General features: G+C 39.2%; 1 protein-coding gene across 3 annotated transcripts in view; it reads right to left on the bottom strand.

Moving 5' to 3' along the window:
- Window positions 1-478: 478 nt before the first annotated feature.
- Window positions 479-21,612, bottom strand: part of PPM1B (protein phosphatase, Mg2+/Mn2+ dependent 1B) — a 38,548-nt gene continuing 17,414 nt past the window's right edge. Inside the window, exons 4-6 of one of the 3 annotated variants that reach the window (XM_081945879.1) lie at window positions 14,919-15,030; window positions 14,297-14,354; window positions 479-2,332 (exon numbers count right to left, since the gene is read on the bottom strand). In XM_081945879.1, coding sequence (XP_081802005.1) covers window positions 2,303-2,332; window positions 14,297-14,354; window positions 14,919-15,030 — 200 coding nt within the window. In that variant the 3' untranslated portion in view covers window positions 479-2,302. Of the gene's footprint in view, window positions 2,333-2,930; window positions 3,946-14,296; window positions 14,355-14,918; window positions 15,031-17,357; window positions 17,495-21,612 lie in introns of those variants that run through there. The other 2 variants (XM_081945878.1, XM_081945880.1) reach the window with 2 other exon arrangements.

The raw sequence follows: 21,612 nt of genomic DNA, 5'->3' as shown, positions 1-21,612 counted from the left end.
TCTAAGGGTAATGCACTGAAATAGTGATACTTTAGTTCTCTGTTTATTTTTTCGCTATTACAAATGTTTGCTATTGTTAGAAATAATACGGTTAAGTTAATAATTTGAATATCACGTTTTTGAGAACTGTTCAGTAGAATTGTAGTTAGTACGAGTTTGAGTTATTCCGTCAATGTGTTATAAAGCCCTGTTATCTTCTGAACATTCAATCCATATTCAATTCTGAACTGTTTTTGATCCAATGAAATGTACAGATCTTAATTTATGGACTACATCTATTTGCACATTACTGAGCTTGTTTACCAACCTGTACATTACTGATGCATGATTGCTATTTGAACCCAAGCATTGCAAAAAAAAAAAAAAGGCCTAAGTTCATTACTTCTTATAGATCATGATCACAATACACATACAATATGGAATTTCCTATTACAGAACTGAATAATTTTGTCTTTGTTTTCCCACAAAATAGGGCCTCTCACCATTTTAGCAATCCTTTATTGAAGATAACAAGTTGGTTATGTTCACTGTATTGTATGAAACATCACAATATCATACTGGGAAGGTACTATCAGTACAGGATTAGACCAGAGCAGACAGTCTGAACAATAAACCATGTTGCATTCTTCGTTCCCTAGCTTTTAACAACCCCCAAAGGAAAATGAAACAAAAAACCAATAGGGACAAATACCTGTTAACATCATCATTTAAAACACCGTTTAACTTACGAGGCTAAAATCTAATGAATAAATAAAATATATCGTGGCAATAATCCTTTCCAGACCATCCCACTGCTAAAAAACTTTAAAATAAAACAAAATAAAAACATAACCAAATGTTTGGGAAATCTGGCCAGAGGCACCAGGTTATAAGAGTGTACAAGGATTTACACTCAAATGTAGGTAAGGGGAGTGGGAGGAAGGTTACAGAAAAATACCATGAATTTTATTTCACACAAAACCAGTTGATGACTGTCATTAGCTTAAACTACACACAAGGACAATTACATCCTTGTTTGAAACACAGTTTAAACAAATAGGAAAATGTTTACAAGGCATCCACAGCATGTAAGTCATGTACAGATGGATACATTCATTATTTCCCCTCCCCAATAGCTTTTATTTATTTTTTTAGATAAATACTCTTCTCCACTTTCAGCATTAACTTGACTCAATACATGCACAACTCAAAAGAATTAAGAAAAAAAATAAGGTTATTGCAAAAATAGAATTAAACTAAGAATCTTCAAGTACCTTACATGACGGCCACTCTGTACCATGCCCATTGCTTATAAAATGAAAGGTCACTGAACCCATGAAAATATCTCTAATATTTTCTTAGATTTAAAATAGATAATTTTAGCTGTATTTATAGTAATCTCAAAGTGATAATTTGAACTTTGTAAATAATGCAAACAATTAAAAATTATACCCATATTACACAAGACTTTTCTTTTAAGCTGATAGAAATCAAAGGAAAAAAAACTATAGAAAACCACATTTAGAACAAAATCACAATTTACATTATAATAAAGGCAAATATTCAGCATTTAAAAAAACTCGCAGCAATGAGTGAGATGTCAAAGCAAATTACAACTAACCATAAATTAAGTTGTTTGGTTTAAAAAGATGTAGCAAGAGTTTAAAGATGTGTTATACACATGCGTAAAACTTGTATTTGTTTAGATGCCTAAAATCTTCTTATATTATTGCCAAATACACTTTGTCTCAAGCAAGCAATAGGCAACATATCACAATTTGGACACTGTAGGGAAATCCTAACAGTCTGGTAATACAGGTAAAACTGGAAAAATTAAAAAAAAAAACATCCTATAGCATATTGCCCAACTGAATGACTTCCAAAGCCCAGAGCTGTAAAAGATTTCCATCTTGGTAAGGTGAAATAAGTGTCTTGTTACAATTATTTGCACTCAGGTGTGCATGTATTGTAAGTTTTGTTAAACATAGTGTCTTCAGGGTACAACTACAATCCCATGGTACTTTATGTACATTTAGTGAAGTGCTCCAAGCGTTATTCCTTGGTTTTTAGGGCTTTGGCTCCATAATGATGTAACCAATATGCCCAAGGCTGGTAAAAATACTGTAGTATAGGCAATGCTAAGAGTGGCAATATCAGAAAACACAAATATGAACAAATGATGGAAAATCCTAATAATTTCTTTCTGCCCATTTCACAAAATGTTGGAAATCCACCAGAATTTTTCCCTTGTATTGAAGAAAACTGATTAAAAGTTTTTCCCCCTTTTTTTTCAATTCAAAAGCATTTTAGTAGATCTGTAAGGCTACCACGGATCTTCTAGATCTCCAGCACCCTACAGGAAAAGAAGAGGGAAACTGTTAGTGCTTTATTGACCTTAAAAAAACTAATATCCATATTATTCTGAGTTATTACATAGAGAAAGCATGCACAGATGACAAAGAAGACTCCATCTTCAGAGACTCAATCGTTATTGTTCCACTCTCCCGTCCTTGTAATTTCAGTGGCAGGATCAAAAGAATATATTATCAGAAAAACAAACCCTAAACCTCTGTAATCCCTATGACCAATCAGGTTTGCCTGTGTTTTCTGCTAGCTTGCTAATTAAAATAAACTGCAGAAAGAGGGGTAAAATTGTTTTACCACAAAATGAACATTTTAAAAATGACAATGAAGGTAGGATTACATTCATAAAGTTAATAAAAAAACCAATCCACATTTTGGCAGTTATTATCATTTCTATATTTTTTCAGTTTGTATACATAATATAAGGAAAGAAGAAAAAAAAACTAAGGTAGAAAGTATTCATTAAATTTGTGGGGGGAGGGGAATTGTTTATTGTTTCTATTTATAGAATTTATTATATTAGGACAGAATAGCAATAAAGGTTATTAAAGTACCATGATTACTTAAAGAAAGTCAATATGCATTCAGATTATTCCACATGTTTTTATTTGATTGCAAACAATAACTCTAATAAACACTAATTGTCAGTACATTTTAGGCATTAGATACATAGTGCTATTAAGTGCATCCTGGATACATTTAGAAAACTGGGTACAATTATAATGTCCATACTATAGTCTAACATAACACAGGACAATGACTAAAATTAACCCGCCTTAACTTATACAGGCAAATGTGTCTTTGACATGAATTATCCACAAGTCAAATACAAACGTGCACTTGTCTACATCATTGTCAATCATGGAAAGTGAGTTATAATTCAACAAACTATAAATGATGGATTCAGATCGCAATTTTAGGCTTCTCCAAAATTTTAAGTTAGGTTCTCCCCCTCCTCCCAGCACAATGGTCAAGGTGTCATTCCTTTTAGATATCAAACTCTAATCCAATACCACTGATATTTTAAGTTCATCAAATCTAAGAACACAGATGCTGTGCTCTTTTCCATCTAGGCAGAAGGCAAGCAGTGACAGTGCTATTAAAGCTACATTTTATAATTGTAGCAATTGTATAGTTGCTAAAGTTCCAGAAAGAATGCCCTACACACACAGAATGCCTCTTATGCATATAGCCGGTACATATAAAAATTTTAAAATCTAACTTTCTAAGACGCAACAAATATGGAGAAAGCAAGACATTATAAAAATTAAACAATCAGCAACTGTGAGGAAAATGAAGGCATCATATCATTTCATCATATTATTCATCACTCATTTCTGAATCTTCATTGGGGCTCTGAGTTCCAGCACGCTGGTGCTCACATTTTGCTTTAGAGTCTGTCTCTTGATTATTTGATGCATCTGAAGTTGAGGTTGTAGCTGATTCACCAGAACTTTCTTCTCCCTGAATTTTAGCTAGCCTGTAACTAATGAGCACGTCTTCCAGAAGGTGGCGGTAGTTTCCCCTATGAGTAATTCTCACTTGCCTGAGAGCATCTGACAATTTTCCCTGTGTTGCACCTCCTGCAGCTTTGTCATGGTCCTTATTTAAGATTGAATACCCCAGAATCAGTAGTTGAACTAGGATATTTCTAAAATCTTTAATACATTTGACACACTATTAAAAATTGTAAGTGCTGGATTCTAGTCAGCCACCTTTCAAGCAATCTTAGTCCCCCTGGGCAAAAAGTTATTTGAGAGTTAAGATTTAAAAAAAAACTTAATAAAATAATAATAAAAGTATGAAAAGGTATTTTCATATTAAGTTTGCCAATAGCTATGAAACTTAGATGACTGACGTAATTTATAATTTAGATGTTCAAAATAAAGACAGTGTATAACTCCTATTTTTATTGTTCTCTATATAAGCACTATATACTTATAATATGTAAGTTATATATTATGTTTTAGGTTATAGCAGTATATTCAACAATTTGTGAACAGCTTAAGTAAAATGAATGTTACTTTTTACCTTTATTTATCTTTTACGTTTTCGCCAATCGACAAAACTGCCAATGCAAAGTTTGCTGGCACATATACTGATTAGAATATTATGTTCTACTATCTAAGTATATTTCTAAGCAAACTCATACCCCAAGCATGAGCTAACGGGCTGATCTACAAACAAATTAAGGAACAAATAGAAAAGAAAAATCCTAAGTAGTTCCATGCTTGATTCTATATGCTTTTAAGGTATGAGCTTTCTCTCAAATGTTAACTCAGCTTTGTCCAATACAGGTACAGATAATTTAGGGCCAATCCCCCCTCCAAAACCACCAAGTCTTCACACAACACATAAAATATAAAGTAATATCATGTGGTATACTAATATAATCAAAGATAGCTTTTCAAAGTCTAGTCCTGTGGTTGTCAAGCTTTTGTTGTTTAAATACCTTTTGTGGCCATGGACTATCAGGACTTAACTCAAGATTTAAATTATAACATTTCTTCATGTCTTCACAGATCACCTGTGATTACCTTGTGCTCCCTCCCCCTGGGGTCTGCAGGCCACAGGTTGAGAACCATTGGCCTAGACAACTTCTTATTTGGATCAAAGGCACAAAAGCATTGTGTCTTCATACATCAGATATTGGGGGAAGAAGGAGAAATAGTTAGAAAGAACTGCTGTCTTCATGTCCTACTTTTGGACTTTCCAAAAACATAGTTGTATGCAAAAGAGCATATTGATATATACTTTTGTGTTAATCTAAGGCCCTTTTGCAGATTATCAAGAATATATGTTAATACACGCAGCAGGCAGCGAATTATCTTGTAAGAAACTTTAAATAAAAGAAATCCCAAGTGAATTATGTGAAAAAGGTATTATAAGCTGTGTTTCTGTATCACTATATCCTCATTTTAAACTATGTTCTTCAAATTTGTCAGGTCCTGAGAAACTGGTGACAGTTTAGATATGGGGATATAAATGATTTTTCCCCCCTTGAAATTCATTCTGTCATCTTTACTTAAGGTATACTCAGATTCTAACCAAGCAAGACACTGTTAGCAGTAGCTTTTATTATATAAAAATGGAAGTATCATTAATCATGTAGAAAGAACAAGAACTATTTTAAAAGCAAAAAAAAATGCTAAGGAATTAAGAACTTCCTGCTACCCAGCCTCATATCCTAGAGCAGGGGTGTCAAACTCATGTCGTGACGACAGTGTCACATGACTTATTGGGACTTTCCCCCACTTCACTACACCAGCCATGGGCGTGGCCAGCACGATGCATCCGTTGTATGTAAGGCACTGTGAAGTGGCATATAAGTCTAAGTGCTATTGCTATTGCTATACCTGACAGGTATTGATTAGGAAAGGTTTAGAAGAAAAATAGGAAGAAAGTTTGCAGTTCTTGCTTACACAATCCTCTTACTTACAATACTTATCTAGAGCAGCCAACCTTCTCCAGCATGACAACTGCATCATTTCACATCCTGGTTCTAAATAATGCCATTAATACCAAACTTCAAAAGCACCCAGTATTGAATTACCAGTAAATTTTGAAACATGGAAAATTAAAATATAAATGTATAATTGCAGAAGGTATATTTGATGTACATATTTGATGAGCTTAAGATACTTTTGCCTAGGATACCCAAGACCACCAGAAGAGAGATCACAGCTCTGTGATCAAAGAGTACCATGAGTGACAAAGTAAAGGTTTTCTCAGTGGTGATTTCCAATTGAAAAGTCCCCCCTAGAAAGACATATCCAGGATGTTATTATTAGATTCATTTTCAATTCATAAGGACTTTTACTGTTACCTCAGATTGATGCCACCATGCAGTGGTAAAATTTATCTTATTTCTACTATTTTCCTTTCTGCTGTCCTAGTTATTGTTTTACAATGCATGCATGTCTGTACCAATGTTTTAAATACTTATTTCAAAATGTTCACTTGATACTGACCCTAAGCAGCATTAGGAAAGCTGTGCATATAAGGTCTCAGATTCAATTGATGGAAAGTCCGTGTAATATTAGGAAAGATACTTTTATGCAAAATTTGAATGACTGCTGCTATGCAATCAATTACCAGATTTGGTATAAAGACAGAACTTATGCTCCATGTTAGAAAAAATAAATAAACTTCAAAAACCTGGTATATAAAACAACTAAAAATAGAAGGCCAATCTACTTTCATTAAAACTGAACTAAAACTGAAGTGAACAGGGTTTTTTTTCTTCTTACAGGCACTGACACCACAATTACCATGACCCAGGCTGTTCTTCAGGATATGAACAATTTGTATTTTACATCTGATGTGATGTTTAGTAACACTTGCCTGTAATATAAGCTGCAAAATTTCACAAAGTTGCATAATACTGATATATAACAGCAACTTAGGAGAAGAATTGTAATTCATAGAAACAAGCGAACAAAAATAAGACTCCTAAGATACGAGTACTATTTTGTATCAATGAGAATAACTGAATAGAACACAATTTGAGCACTTGACTTGGTATTATTAGTGAAAATATATTAAATGTTATGGGGAAATATTTAGCGATATAGTAGTATTTATAAAATGCTTGCTTTATAGGTTGATACTAATCTTCATTCTGCTCTGAAGTTGTATCTTGGAAACTATAATAGATTATAAAAATAAAAGGGACAAGTAAACTGTAGGTCAATTTAGCAACAAAGGCAAAACTTCTCTTGTGCGCTGCTTGGAGAGTCCAAGCATGGGTTAATTCTACCTGACTGCCCTGGACAATTGAAGATCTTTAGCCATGCCTCTTGCACCAGCATCACAGATTTTCAATTCAGTCTAAAGCCCGTGGATGTGTTACAATGTAGTTCCTATTAATAACCTTGATTGGACTCTCCAACCTAGCTCTTTTCCATTTTAATTACAGTAATCAGGTCGGTGACGTTTTAAAAAATCTTTCTCTGCCAGCTACATCGATCTGCGAGGCGACGTATCCTGGGCTTCGCTCGGGCGCGCACGGCTGTCAGGCAGCTAAGGGAGACGAGGGAGGGTCAGAGTGCCGACGCCTCCCTCGGTTTTGGTGTCTTCGAGGCGCAGCCGCAGTGGTTTAGGGCCCATCCTCTCACGTTCTTGCCCATCGCATCGGAGACATGCTCAGAAGCCTTCCGATCGGTTTCTTGGTTGCGGCGGCCATTTTCCAGCCAAATTAAAGGTGGTGGCCATTTTAACTGCAGAGGTTTTCCCGCCTTTTCAGCACGGTGGCCATTTTGTGGCCACTTATTGCATCGTGTCGGTCAGAGCCGGAAACAAATTGCAGCTTCTCCTCTTGTTGCCGCCAGACTGTCCCTGCTTAGCAGAGAGTGTTTGTGTGGGGGTCTCTCCGTCCAACAATCCAGCGGGTTTCCTTCCCCACTACCAGCGAGGCTTGCCCCTCGGAGCACCAACAGCAGTTTTGACCACCCCCGGCCATATTTCTGCTTCACCACCTGGGAAGCACTGGAGCAGTTGAGCTCACGCCTAGTGAATTGGGCCCACCAACACAATTTCTCCCCAAGCTACTTCCTCTGGATTGTGCAGCCTTGGTCTCCAGGTGGTGAATGCAGCGCATGTGCTAATCCTCCACACTCCTGCCATGGCAGAAAGAACCCCCGACGAGGCGGACCATTCAGTTCCCTCAACAAGTAGGAGGGTCGTTGGGCAGGCCAGCAAGGCAACCTCTGAGGGCCTTAGTAGATACCATCAGGCTGCGGGGAGGAAACAGGCCAGTGCCCAGGAGAGGGTGGCCATTAGATGCCAAAAGGCACTAGAAAAGCAGTTTGAAAAGGCCCAATGTACAACCACATCAACTGCTGGGCCTCCCATGGGGGATTCACCCTAGGAGCCACCCCCTATTGCCACTGAACAATCCATTGCAGACAGTGAGGATGAGGAACAAAACTTTTCCTCTGATGTTTTCATAGCCTCTGCAGGATCCCCCAGGCCTTCGTTGGCAGATAACACTGACCTATTTCAGTGTTAGCTTGAGGCAGAGGAGGATCTCCCACCAGTATTGCACCTGGCTCCTCAGTTGCCCTTACCCCAGGCTGCTAAAAGGGCTCGCCCGGTTTGTCTGCAGAAATGAAGGAGGTGATAACTAAGGCCCTTTCCCAGGGCATTGTAGAAGGGCTCAAGCAAAAGTCCAAGTGGGCACGCAAGTCTAGCTTCTCTGCTACCCATACCACCCATAGGGCGTCTTCCCTGCACTCTTCGCTGGATAGCGAAGATTCTGCCGTAGACGAGGATGTCCTGCCTGAGCAGAAATTCTCTGGGGATGAGGGGGCGGTCCCTGACAACCCTGCATTTACTGGTTTATTTAACCAAACTTCCTTCAAGACTATTATTAAGAAGGCTAAGACGGCTACCCGCTTAGGGGCTTCTGTACCCAAGCAAGCCACTTCTGAAACAGTCGAGCATGGGGAGGGACTCTTTGACGAGCTCGTGGTTGCTCAGGAAATTGTTCCAGTCCCAAAATTATTTCTGAATGTGGTATAGTGCCAATGGGCCCAGCCTGGCACTCTGGCCACGCCTAGCAATAGCGGCAGGAAATTATACACAGTGGACGCTGCCTTGGAGGATCTTCTAAAACTACCTCAGGTGGATCCACCAGTGCAGGCTCTCAATTCCTCTTCCGTCCTACCGCCCGACCTTCTAGAAGGTCTGAAAGCAGAGTACAAGAGGTCAGAAAAAGCATGTCATAAGACACATCAGGCAGCAGCTTGGCCATTAAGACGGCCACCTTGGCTACCTTTATGTCAGGGACATCCCTTCTGTGGCTCTGCTGCCTTGCCGCCAAGCTCCCTGCTAGTGACACTAAGATGAGACAGGAACTCAACAAACTTATGGTGGCGGCTGAATACACAGCCAATGCCACCCTTAACTCTGCCAAATTTGCATCAAGGGCCTTAGCTTCCAATGTGACCACACGCAGACTATTAAGGTTACGTCACTGGAACACAGATATGAGGTCCAAATGGAAATTTGGCTCAACTCCCTTTAAGGGGACAAAACTCTTTGGTGAGGCCTTGGACCTGGTTCTCGTTGAGAACAAAGATAAGAAGAAAGTCATGCCCTCCATTTCCAAAAAGGCGGAGCGCAAAGGGTCCAGATTCTTTAGGAAACAGTCCTTTTGTTCCTCTGAAACCTCCACCAGTGCCAGACAGTTCAACTATCCATATGCACAGGGTCCCGATCGGTCCCAGGATCATTAGTCATTTCGTGACAGGGGCTGCAACCAATCCTTCTCCAAGCGACCATAAAGTGGGGGTTCTGGCTCTAGGCCATTCCGTCGCTACAAGTGACACCCGGAGGACGACTCCCATCGGAAGCCACCTGCAGCTATTCCAGGCGAGATGGGAACAGACCACGTCGGACCAGTGGGTTCTCCAAACCATCCGACTGGGTCTGACCCTGGAGTTCATCCCCCCTCCCCCTGCCACTTCATCCGCTGTCCCACTCCCTCCTCCCCTGCCAAAAGGTCCCTAATGGAGCAGGAAACTTGGCACCTTCGGGAGATACATGCCATAGAATTAGTGCCAGAGAAACACGAAGGGTCAGGTTTCTACTCCATCCTGTTCCTGGTCCCAAAGAATTCAGGAGGGTGGAGGGGGATATTGGATCTAAAGAAGCTGAATTACCATCTGGCATACAAACGCTTCAAGATGCAGTCCCTCCAGTCAATTCTGGGTTGCATCAGACCGGGAGATCTGCTAACTTCAATAGATCTCCTGGGAGGCGTACCTCCACATCCCAATCCAAAAGGCCCATCGCAAGTTTTTGAGGTTTTATTACGCAGGCAAGCACTATCAGTACAGGGCACTGCCGTTCGGCCTGTCATCATCCCCAAGACATTAATTTTTTTTTGGCAGCGGTAGTTGCATCCCTGAGATCACGCCCAATTCGACTTCAGGCATACCTAGACGACATTCTCATTCAATCGCAACCCCCCCCCCCCCAGCAAGCAGTCAGGGATCTCTGGTTGACGATAAGGGTTCTGCAAGATCACGGCTTCTCCGTCAATCTAGACAAGAACCACCTCACTCCCACCACCAGGTTGCAACATCTCAGCATGATAATAGACATTGTCAGTTGCCAGGTCACCTTGTCCCAGGAGCGGATCTCCAGCATCAGGAAACTGGTGCTCCAGCTGCAAACTTCCCAGTCAGCACCCATTGTTCAGTTATCGACGCTCCTCAGCAAAATGATTTCTTGCCTGTCAATAGTGTCGTGGGCGAGGCTGCACTCGAGACAACTGCAGTGGTGGCTTCTGCCCCACCAAAGGGCCAAGAAAAGCAACTCCCCCACGCCGATTCCAGTTCCACTCAATGTCCAATAGTTTCTCCAGTGGTGGCTCTCCCCAGGGCTGACCAAGGGCAGTCTCTTCCGCGAACCAGATCGCTTCACCATCACGATGGACACCAGCCTATTTGGATGGGGGGCCCATGTCGGCAATCAGATCGCACAAGGCAGGTGGTCCGTCAGCGATCTCAAGCACAGCATAAACTGAGGGCGCTGATTGGCGCTCCGTTCGAGCCCCTTCAATCCTGTGACCTGAAACACTTAACCTTCAAAACAGTTTTTCTGACCGCCATCACCTCAGCACGAAGGATCTCGGAACTGGCAGCCCTGTCTGTCCAGGAGGACCTTTGTATCATACATCCCGACAGGGTCGTACTATGCCTAGATCCCTCATTCATCCCTAAGGTCAACACCTGGTTCCATCAGAGCCAAGAAGTTATCCTTCCAGACTTTTGCCCGCATCCGAGACACCCTAGGGAGCGCAGATGGCACAAGCTAGATGTGCGCAGGACACTCCGTAAGTACATCAAGCACACAGAGTCGTTCCGATGATCTGAATCACTCTTTGTATCGTTTTCACATGCCACTATGGGGCGCAAGGTCACCTCTGCTACAATTGGCAGATGGTTGCGCACCTGCATTGCCCTTGCCTATCAGCTCCAATTGACACAGGTGCCGCATCACATCATGGCCCATTCTACAAGGAGCACCGCATCTACAGCAGCCTGGGCGACTCAAGTGCCCATTGACGAGATCTGCAGGGCAGCAACATGGGGATCACCATCCCAATTTGTGTGAAAGTACAAGTTGGATAAGTTCGTGTCGGAGGACGCAGCTTTTGGGAGACGAGTTCTTCAGGGAATTCATTCGGCTGGAGAGACCGTTAACACAAGTGATCCCAGCCCTAGTGACGTTTAGCTTGGGTATGTCCCATGCTTGCACTCTTCAAGCAGCACACAAGAGAAGTACCGTTGGCTTACCTGAACGGTCTTCTCTGTGCGCTGCGGGAGAGTCCAACCCCGCCCTGAGGTCTCTCCCAGGGTTTATTGACTTTGACTTTCCTCAGTCAACATCCTTTCCTTATGGTAATGTTTTGTGACTTGTGACTAACCTTTGATACGATCTTGTAACAGACTTATGGAACCACCTTTGAACAGACTATCGGTCCACGCCATCATCGAAAATCTGAGATGCCGGTGCAAGAGGCGTGGCTAAAGATCTTCAATTCAGTCCAGGGCAATCAAACAGAATTAACCCATGCTTGGACTCTCCCGCAGTGCACAGAGAAGACCGTTCAGCTAAGCCAACGCTACTTTTAATACTTAAGAATTCAACTTTAGATAGGGAAATACACTACATTATTTAAGTGTGGGTTAGATCCACACAGCAGACTAGATTTTAAAGCCTTTAAAAGTCTCAGAAACCTGCAGTTCAGCACTACTTCTTCAACTGTGGCAATTTACAAGAAACAGAACAGAAAACTCAAAAGGCTTTTTCCCCAACCACTACTGTTTGACAACACATAAAAGCAGATTCAGAAGCTACCAAATGAGCCCAAAATATTATCATATATTATTAAAAAATGAGAAGTTAAATTACAAGAAAGAAGTCTCTATTGCTGATTTTTAAACTTAGGGAGAAAATAAATTTCAGATTTAATTTTAAGCACACACACAATAAACAGTCTACCTAGAACCTTGGAGAGTCAGTGCTAATTAATAGACAAAATCTGTACTAGATTTACTAATGTAGGCTATCTCCTACATTTCTGCTATGCTCATGTCAGTACTGAGAATAACTGGTGAATATTTGATATAAAAATGCATACATATGTGTGTGCCTGTGTGTGCATGTGTATGTATATATGCATTTCAAGTATCAGATATATGAATTGATATATCAGATATATAGTCCATATAGTTTTGATTTACACATTATATTAGATTGGTTTATTTAATCATAGTGTGTAGATCAAGCCACAACTGGCTTTCCTCATATAATGCAAAGTTGGCTTGATATGATATACTAAATAGATCTAAATAACTTCTATTATAGGTTATTGTGATGTTTGAACCTACCATTTGTTCTGATGCACTATAGAGAAGAAAGAAAAGTTTCTGCACGTTTCTACATGAAAGTAGGCATCCTAAACACATTCTCTTAGGATGTTGTTTCACTTATATAACAAATGACTGATTGAATATTAAAAGACAATTTACATTTCAATTTTGCTGAGTTCCTTAACAAAACTCCTCTACGCATCTCTCATTTTAATTAAGCTGTTCAGTGTAATAGCTTTTTACAAGTCTTTTAAAAAGATATATTTCACTATGTTGTTTCACCACTAATCTGAATGACCATATTATTAATAAGTAATCTATTTATTAAATGATTTCAAATCTATATATAATATTTATATGAACTTATAAGGATTTAGCAGAGTGAAATATTTAGCAGTATCTCTGATTCTGGTAACTTCTAAGCATGTAGTCTTCAATTTCCAAAATTCTCAATAACGATGGCACTAGCTGGGAATTTTGGACACTGGAAAGCCACACAATAGAAAGTTCTCAATGCTGGAAAACAGTAACTACAGAAAAGGCTGACGGTAGTAACCAAAATCACACATACATGCATAACACTCCAAGTTGTCTTTGCGTTCAGACTATTTTGTTGAAGCTTTAAACATGGAAATGTTAAACATTAAAGGAGTAAACAATTTAAAGGGGGCTTGCAGAACTTTCAAATTATGAATGGAGGCTGACTTGGCCCAAACCTGAAGCAAGAAATTCAAGTGTTCAGAACAAATTATACAGAATCTCAAGATTAAAGGTCTGTGATACCGCAAGGCACCATAAACTACAATAGAACCCAGAAGGGTTCTGCTAGATCCATACTGATGCCAATAATTTTAGTGTAAACCTCTCCCTTTGCTTCAGATAATTTGACAATGGCAAGCGGTAGAGCATATAATTTATATCTCACTAAAGATGGGGCTGTAGCTATACTATCCAGAACATTTAGAATGAACTTAAGTCATAATCGATGTAATTTGTTCTAATTAGCATAGGCTATCAAAAACAAAACCTAACTAGCTTTGAAAAATAAACAAATCATCCAAGATTGAATGACCTAATGTTTATAGATCAAGCACAGTATCAAACCTTGTCTGCATTCCCTCTCTTATTATTCCCAAACAGAAACCAGGATTTCAGTTTAATAAATGTGGCCTCAATAATTATCCTGTCTACCTGTCTGCCTATCTCTATCACTGGAAAAAATAAAGCAGCATCTGGCATGAAGAAAAAGATTAAATACTGATTTGGCAAAGTAGCCTTTAATGTTAATATTATATTGTATGTTCCTGTATCACAAATACAATACAAAAATGAAATTAAAGTCCTAAAGTAATGTTATATGGCTGTCTTGTGGTTTGAATGAAGCCATAATCATTTATATTAAGGTATCTGTAGTACAAATCATTTAGGGTCAACTTTTACCTTTAAAGAATTTCATTAGCACAATGATCTTGAGTACTTGTACACTCAAATATAAATCGTTCCCCATAAAGATAGATTACAGTTTAACCCCATCAGGGAAAGCTGGCAATTAAAGATGAGGTACTTACCCCCTCATTCTCTCTGTGTGGGTTCAGCCTGTTATAAACAGCTTCAATAATATTTCTCCTACAAAGACAACATTTTAAAGTTACATTGTGAATAGTTTGCATAAAGCAAATATTTTCTTAACAAACTAGTTGGCTAAATGACTGTATGAAACCCCTACAATTCAGGGGCAATAGGTACTATGGCATCAGATGATGAAGAGCAACAGCAGGAGTATTATTGCAAGCTTGCCCCTCCTTGCGGGATCTCCAAAAATATCTTGGTTACCACAGCAGTAAGTAGAATGTTCTTTTACAGATCTTGGTACTTTATTTTACTTAGGCTATTTAACTGAAACTATGAGACTCCAGGCAGCACACAACAGACAAAGAAGCATCACACATTAAAATGGCATAATAGAATTGCAAATTTCAATAACTTACCACTGTGACTCTGCTCAACCTGACCCCAAAACCCTGGAGAAACCCCAAGGACTTTACCCACCTTCCTAGAAGCCTGTAGGGTTGGGGGCAATCATAAATTCTGGGGAGGATCACTCCAAACGGCAGAGATCGCCAGAGAAGACAAACTTCCTGGGTCCCATGCAATGATATTTTTTCGTGAGTTTTGCATATTTTTACTTACTTGCCAGCTAGACCACCTCCTGGTGGCAAGTTTGGGATATTCTCTGCAGACAAAATGCGCATAACTTGAGCAAGGTCAGGCATTCCTTCTTCACCCGACTTCTCCATAATTTCTAGTTAAAAGAAAGTTCTTAAATTATTAAAAACAAGCAGCATATCCAGAAAACAGCACATTTGATCATAAAAATATCCAGCATAAACACAATTCACAATACTGAAGGTATATATTTACAATGTTTCAAAATGTATATAGATTTCATTTAAAAAAATAAAAACAAAAGCAACAGAGCTTTTAAATGTCAGCATCAGTCTCTTTAGTGTTGATTTTGAACCTAACTATAGAGATCACAAGACGGCTGCAATATATTATCTCTAAAGGAAAACCGTAATTGTATTTGTTTTACTACTAGGAACCAACTCCTGATACATTTAATAAAGTCATTAATTTATCCCAGAGATTAAAAATAAAAAAGAATAAAATGATTGCTAAACTTCTGCTAATACCTTAAGCCTTTTAATAAAAATTGGCTAGACAGAAAAGTTTTTATCGAAGTCCTGTTTTTTTGCTACCATGGAATAATCCAGCTCTTTTAATATAAATATTACTATTTCATGGTTTACATTAGGGAGAGAGAAAAGATATAATTTTTCACGACTGAAAAAGGCTCTTTCCACAATTTGAATTATCTCAGATTGTCAGGTTTTTCTCAAATCTTCTGCTTCAACTAAAATTCAACTTTGTTATTCAAATAACAAAATTAAACTCCGATGAAATACATTTGATTACAATGGAGTCATGATCTCTTTCATAACTATAGCAATAAATATATGTAAAATATAAAATACAAGAAAAATGTTGTAATGTACCCTAGTTTTGTTTTTGAAAAATAAAATGTGTAAGTCAAATGCCATTTTGATTATTTCAATTTAACTTATTTTATTAGTTTCCAAATAGAAAACTACTATTGGACTAATATCCATACACAATTACTCATAAGTAAATCTTTCTATTCAGCAGACCTTACTTTAACTATCCAGGATTAAAGTTGCTGCTCCATACAATCTATGATCCTAAATAGAAACTATATGGAATTAATTGTTTTCAAATACGCAATCTTTAAATTTCCGAGTTTTAGTTTTTGCTTCTATCAGTGGCCTGTAACAGATGCCTTATCTTACACCTTCAGGGCTAGGTATTTCTTTTTTCAAATGCTATCATGCCTGGATTTTTGATCTACCAAATTTCATTTATCTAAAACAAAAGTGCAATTTACATAAAAATGCTGCTCCACAATTTACAATCCTTTAGATAATGAGTTTCGTCTCCCAGCAATTTCCACTGACCAAATGAGACCATCAGAACTCTCTCCCCATCTACAAACCCACAAATGTTTAGGGTATATGTTCAAGAACTGAGAACTGAAGGATGAGGACAAAGTCAAGTTATATTAACAGAAATATACACTATATTGCCAAAAGTATTCGCTCACAACTGATTCTGATTATTTGGATGGGTGAGCAAATACTTTTGGCAATATGGTGTACATGTACAATCCTCGTTTATATCTCAATTCCTTTCTATCTTCCCAAAGATATCTTACTCTATTACTTTGCACAAACTAGTTTAAACTAATCTAATCTTACTTATAACTTTATTGGCCAGAGGTTGGAAGAATATTAAACGGGAAAAATGTTTCTTAAGTTATGTTTTCTTGTATAGCTTTGAAAATCTTTTCTAATGCATGTCATACCAAAAGGCTTCTATAGTCTTTCTAAATATAACATGATATCCCATTACCAATCCATCTCAACTATATGAACCTTAAAAACTTGTAAACAAGGATAGCTGGAAGAAACTACTTCATCAAAAGTAACTTTTAAGACAAAAGCCAATGTTGGTTTTTTAAATTACTCTTGTCATTGTCATCCCCCAATTTAAAACAAGGTAAACACAGAGCTTTCTATTACAAAAAGAATATATATAAAACTTAAGTTAAACGTGGATCAGATAAAGAAATTTCCACAACCAAAAGAAATGTGTTCAATATTTTTGATTGTTCCTGAAAACAAGTGCAAAATAAAGGAACGTTTTCTTTGTTCTTTCATCTGGTTAAGTGATTATCCAATTATACAAAAACTCGTAAGTCCTGGTATTGAGAAATTGACTTTGCAAACTTACTAATGAAAATATTTTTTTGATTATTATTTTGTTTCATAACAAGGTTTAGATCACTACTCCATAATTTAATTTCTAATGCTTTATAGCTGATGTAAAATGGCAAGGTGCTGTTTCATTTAATCAAATTTCAGGCTGCATAATTAAGAAAACCACAGACTTTGTCAAAGGGCAGAGTTTGGATATTTATTAGAATCAGGAGAAATGTGAAAATGAAAGAAAGGAGAAAGAGAAAATAAGACTTGTGTTCTTCTGTATTCTCTTCAGTTTTCTTTATATTCTTCTATTCTTGAAATAAATATTCCTTCAATATTCTAACTCTCATTTCTTGTCAAGTATAAGTCACTTAAAGTTGTTACAGTTCATCCAACGTACAGGACATTGAATGACTTGGGCAATTCCTGTGGGGAAAAAAATCAAAAGCAGCACACATAGTTTGAAAAAAAGATGGGTAACTTATTTTGTTGAATACTTGGTTTAACTTTATTAATGAAATTGCATATAGAATTTGGCCTTTTTATTAGTTACTGCGTATAGTTCTGTGTATATTTTGAACACCCTATCTCTTAAAATTACTAATTTATTCCGAGATTTTAAAAAATTCCAAAGGGTCAAATGATAGTTATTGAAATACCTAAGCAATCTTTTAAAATTAACATTACAGGCTCTGTTAAGTTCCTGAGACAAAAACTGTTGATTCTAAACACAGCATTTAAATCTTGTGAAGTCTTTAAACAGTTCATTGCTCGGAGCCCAAATGGAATAGATCCATCTAAACTGGCACTGAGGGGGTCATAAAAGTAGCTTCTCTAGGAAAGTTCACTAGTATAGTATGCAAATTCACAGGTTCCAGCTCCCCAAATGCCTGTAGCGTCTCCAGTCCCTCTAAAGTTGTTGCAGCTGCAATACTTAATGTAACAGAAAGGTATTTTTTAAATACAACTGCAATGATCTTATTATAATTAAAGTCAATAAAAATTAATTTAAATTAGAGTAAATTTAACTATGATCATGGCCAAAATGCCATTTTGAAGAGCAATCTTTGATATGCCAGTCAGAGACCAATATTAGGCCTATGACTACCTAATAAACTCCAACATTACGTTCAATTACTTAATACTTGTGAATTGTGAGGGTGTACTTGTGAGTTGTGGTTTACAATATGCCCCCTTGCATGGATTTTAAAGAACTACAGGTTACAAAAAACTCAGGTGCCATGAGCAGAATAGAAAAACAGTAGTTTATCATTGGCAATACCCTTCAAATATTAAATCTTGTCTTAAATATATTAATATCAAAAACAATAGTTCCCCACTGCCACTAAACTGGGGGGAAATCAGGCTTACTAGATAAAAGGTCTGCTTCTTTATTATAATGGTTTAAATGCATAGGACTTTCATGCCAATAATCTTGAGCATGTTACCAAGGTTTCAATTCTTAATACACAAGGTGTAGAAAATAATTACAGAAAGTGAAATCTCACTTAGTTCTGTTTATCTTCTTTTTAACTAAGCTTATGAACATGTGTGAGTAATATAACCAGCTCCACTGTCAAATTTAGTCACTTAGTGTACCATGTCACATAAATCAAGCCTATCGTTGTTTTATAATAATCATGACTTCAATAAACCTGCTAAGTAAAGGATTTATAGTGAAAACAGGCAGCTGATATACGTGGCATATATTAAATGGGTCACTGTGGATTTCATTCTTTCCAAAGTTGAGAATACCTGAAAATATATTGGTTTTCTATAGAAATCTACAGCTATAATAAAATAAGTGATATTTTTTATGCTGTGCAAATAGTTTTCCAATGCAAAAACTGATCTGAACAACAGATAATTTACTTAGAAGCTCTGTGTGCAAGTAATATTAGGAAAAATGACCAATCTCACAGGGACAGAAAAGTTGCACGAATAAGGTCATTTTAGCAAATGAATTTTTCTTATTTATTTATATTTATTTTAATCAATTTGTATGTCCCCTCAACTTGCAGTCACAAATCTGAGTAACTAACACTAGGTTAAAAACAAATAAGGTAAATGTTAACAAAAGAAGAAAAAACAAAAACACACCAATAGTCAACCAGAATAACTCTATTAACCTTTACTGAATTGAATTGGCTCATCTAAAACCCAAAACAACAGGCAAAGGGCCAATCTGATTTGGGGGCAAAAGGTTTCACAACAGATAAGAACTGCCTTCACGCGTCTACCCTCTTAGTTTCACCTGCAATGAGAACTTAAAGTAACCTTTTCCTAGTAAATAAAACAGAAGTATGTTGCTTCTATTTGAAGGGTTTTACAGGTAAAGTTCTATTAAACATAGAAACCTGATGGAAGCTAATGAAATGTCTTAGTATATATTATTCTTTTATAATAGTTCTCACCTACTCACAGATAGCCCTTCTCGCACCCCTGGGTGCTTGGGATTACAGGACCCTAGTCTCCGGCTGGTTTCGCTTAACGCCAGGTCCGTGGTATATAAGGCTCCCCTCATTTACGACCTCATACAAGAGGGTAGAGCGGATCTGGTGTGTATTACGGAGACCTGGTTGGGCCATGAGGGGGGTGTTCCCTTAGTGAACAATGCTCACCAGGCTTCCGGGCGTTTCACCAGCCGAGAACCCAGGGGAGAGTTGGGGGGGTGGCGGTGGTTATTAGGGAAGGTCTCAGACCTCAGGAGATCACTGTGCCTATCTGAGGCTTGGACTTCAGGTGGGCCTTTTTGTTACATACCTGTCTCCCTGCTATGTTTCATCGGTCCTGCCGGAGCTGCTGGATGTGTTAGCTGGATTGGCACTTGATTTCCCCAGGCTTATGGTCCTGGGGGATTTCAATCTGCCTTCTATTGGCGAGACATCCGAGTCAGCTCGGCAGTTCATGGCTTCCATGACGGCTACGGACCTAACTCAGTTAATTCAAGACCCCATCCATAATAGGGGACACATGCTCGACCTGATTTTTGTCTCTGGGCAGTGGATGAATGATCTAGATTTACGGGATATTTCTATCCAACCCTTGTTATGGTCTGATCATTTCCTCATCAGGGTTGACTTCCATACTGCTACACCTCGCCGCAGGGAGGCGGAACCGACAAGATGGTTCCGCCCCAGGCGCCTGATGGACCCTGAAAGGTTCCTGATGGAGCTTGTGACTTTTCCTGAATCCCTTGCTCACAACTCGACCGAAGCCCTAGTGGAAGCCTGGGATAGGGTAGCCACTGGGGCCTTGGATCACCTTGTGCCTTTGCGGCCTCTGATCCAATATCGATCCTGGGTAGCACCCTGGTTTACCAAGGAGCTCCGGGAGATGAAATGCCAGAAAAGACACCTAGAGAGTGGTTGGAGGGCCAGCCGATCGAATCTGATCAAACACTAGTAAGAATTCATATTAAATCCTACTTAGTGGCGATAAAAGCAGCAAAATGGCAACACTTTCCCACTCTTATTGCGTCCGCAGACAACTGCCCAGCTGCCCTGTTTAGGGTGACTCGCTCCTTACTTAACCAAGCAACTGGGAAAGACCCCTTGCAGGGTAGGGCTGAATAATTTGTTCAGTATCTGCAGGATAAAATCACTCAGATCCAGACTGGCTTGGACTCTGACTGGGTAGATTCGGGCGAGTCAATGGGGATGAATCTTGTGGAGACAATCTGGGATGAGTTTGATCCTGTGACCTCCGAGGGCATGGACAGGATTATGGGGAGACTCAGTGCTGCCACTTGTGTGCTGGACCCGTATCCCTCTTGGTTAGTTTCGGCTTCCCGGGAGGTGACACGAGGCTGGCTCCGGGCGATTACCAACGTTTCATTGAGAGAGGGGTTTTTTCCCACCGCCTTGAAGGAGGCGGTGGTGAGGCCCCTCCTTAAGAAGCCCTCCCTGGACCCAGCTTCTTTAGCCAACTATTGTCCGGTCTCCAACCTTCGCTTTGTAGCAAAGGTTGTTGAGAATGTGGTAGCACGTCAGCTTCCCCAGTACCTGGATGAAGCTGTCTACCTGGATCCATTTCAGTCGGGTTTCAGGCCCGGTACAGCATGAAGACGGCATTGGTCGCGTTGGTCGATGATCTCTGGCGGGCCCGGGACAGGGGCTGCTCCTCTGTCCTGGTCCTATTAGACCTCTCGGTGGCTTTCAATACCATCGACCATGGTATCCTACTGTGACGACTCGGGGGGTTGGGAGTGGGGGGCACCGTTTTACGGTGGTTCTCCTACCTGTCGGATCGGTCGCAGTTTGTGTTGACAGGAGGGCAGGGATCAACCCCGAGGGGCGTCACTTGTGGGGTGCCCCAGGGGTCGGTTCTCTCACCTCTCCTGCTCAACATATATATGAAACTGCTGGGAGAGATCATCCGTGGTTTTGGGGTACGGTATCATCAATATGCTGCTGATACCCAACTTTTCATCTCTACCCCAAACCACCCAAACGATGCCCTCGACGTGATGTCCCGATGCCTGGACGCTGTGCGGATCTGGATGTGGACGAACAGGCTCAAGCTCAATCCCTCCAAGACTGAGT

Source organism: Natrix helvetica (assembly GCF_964273705.1).
Source record: "Natrix helvetica genome assembly, chromosome: 2".
NCBI lineage: Eukaryota > Metazoa > Chordata > Lepidosauria > Squamata > Natricidae > Natrix > Natrix helvetica.
Note: the sequence above shows the minus strand (reverse complement) of the source record. Positions and strands in the feature narration are given on the sequence as shown.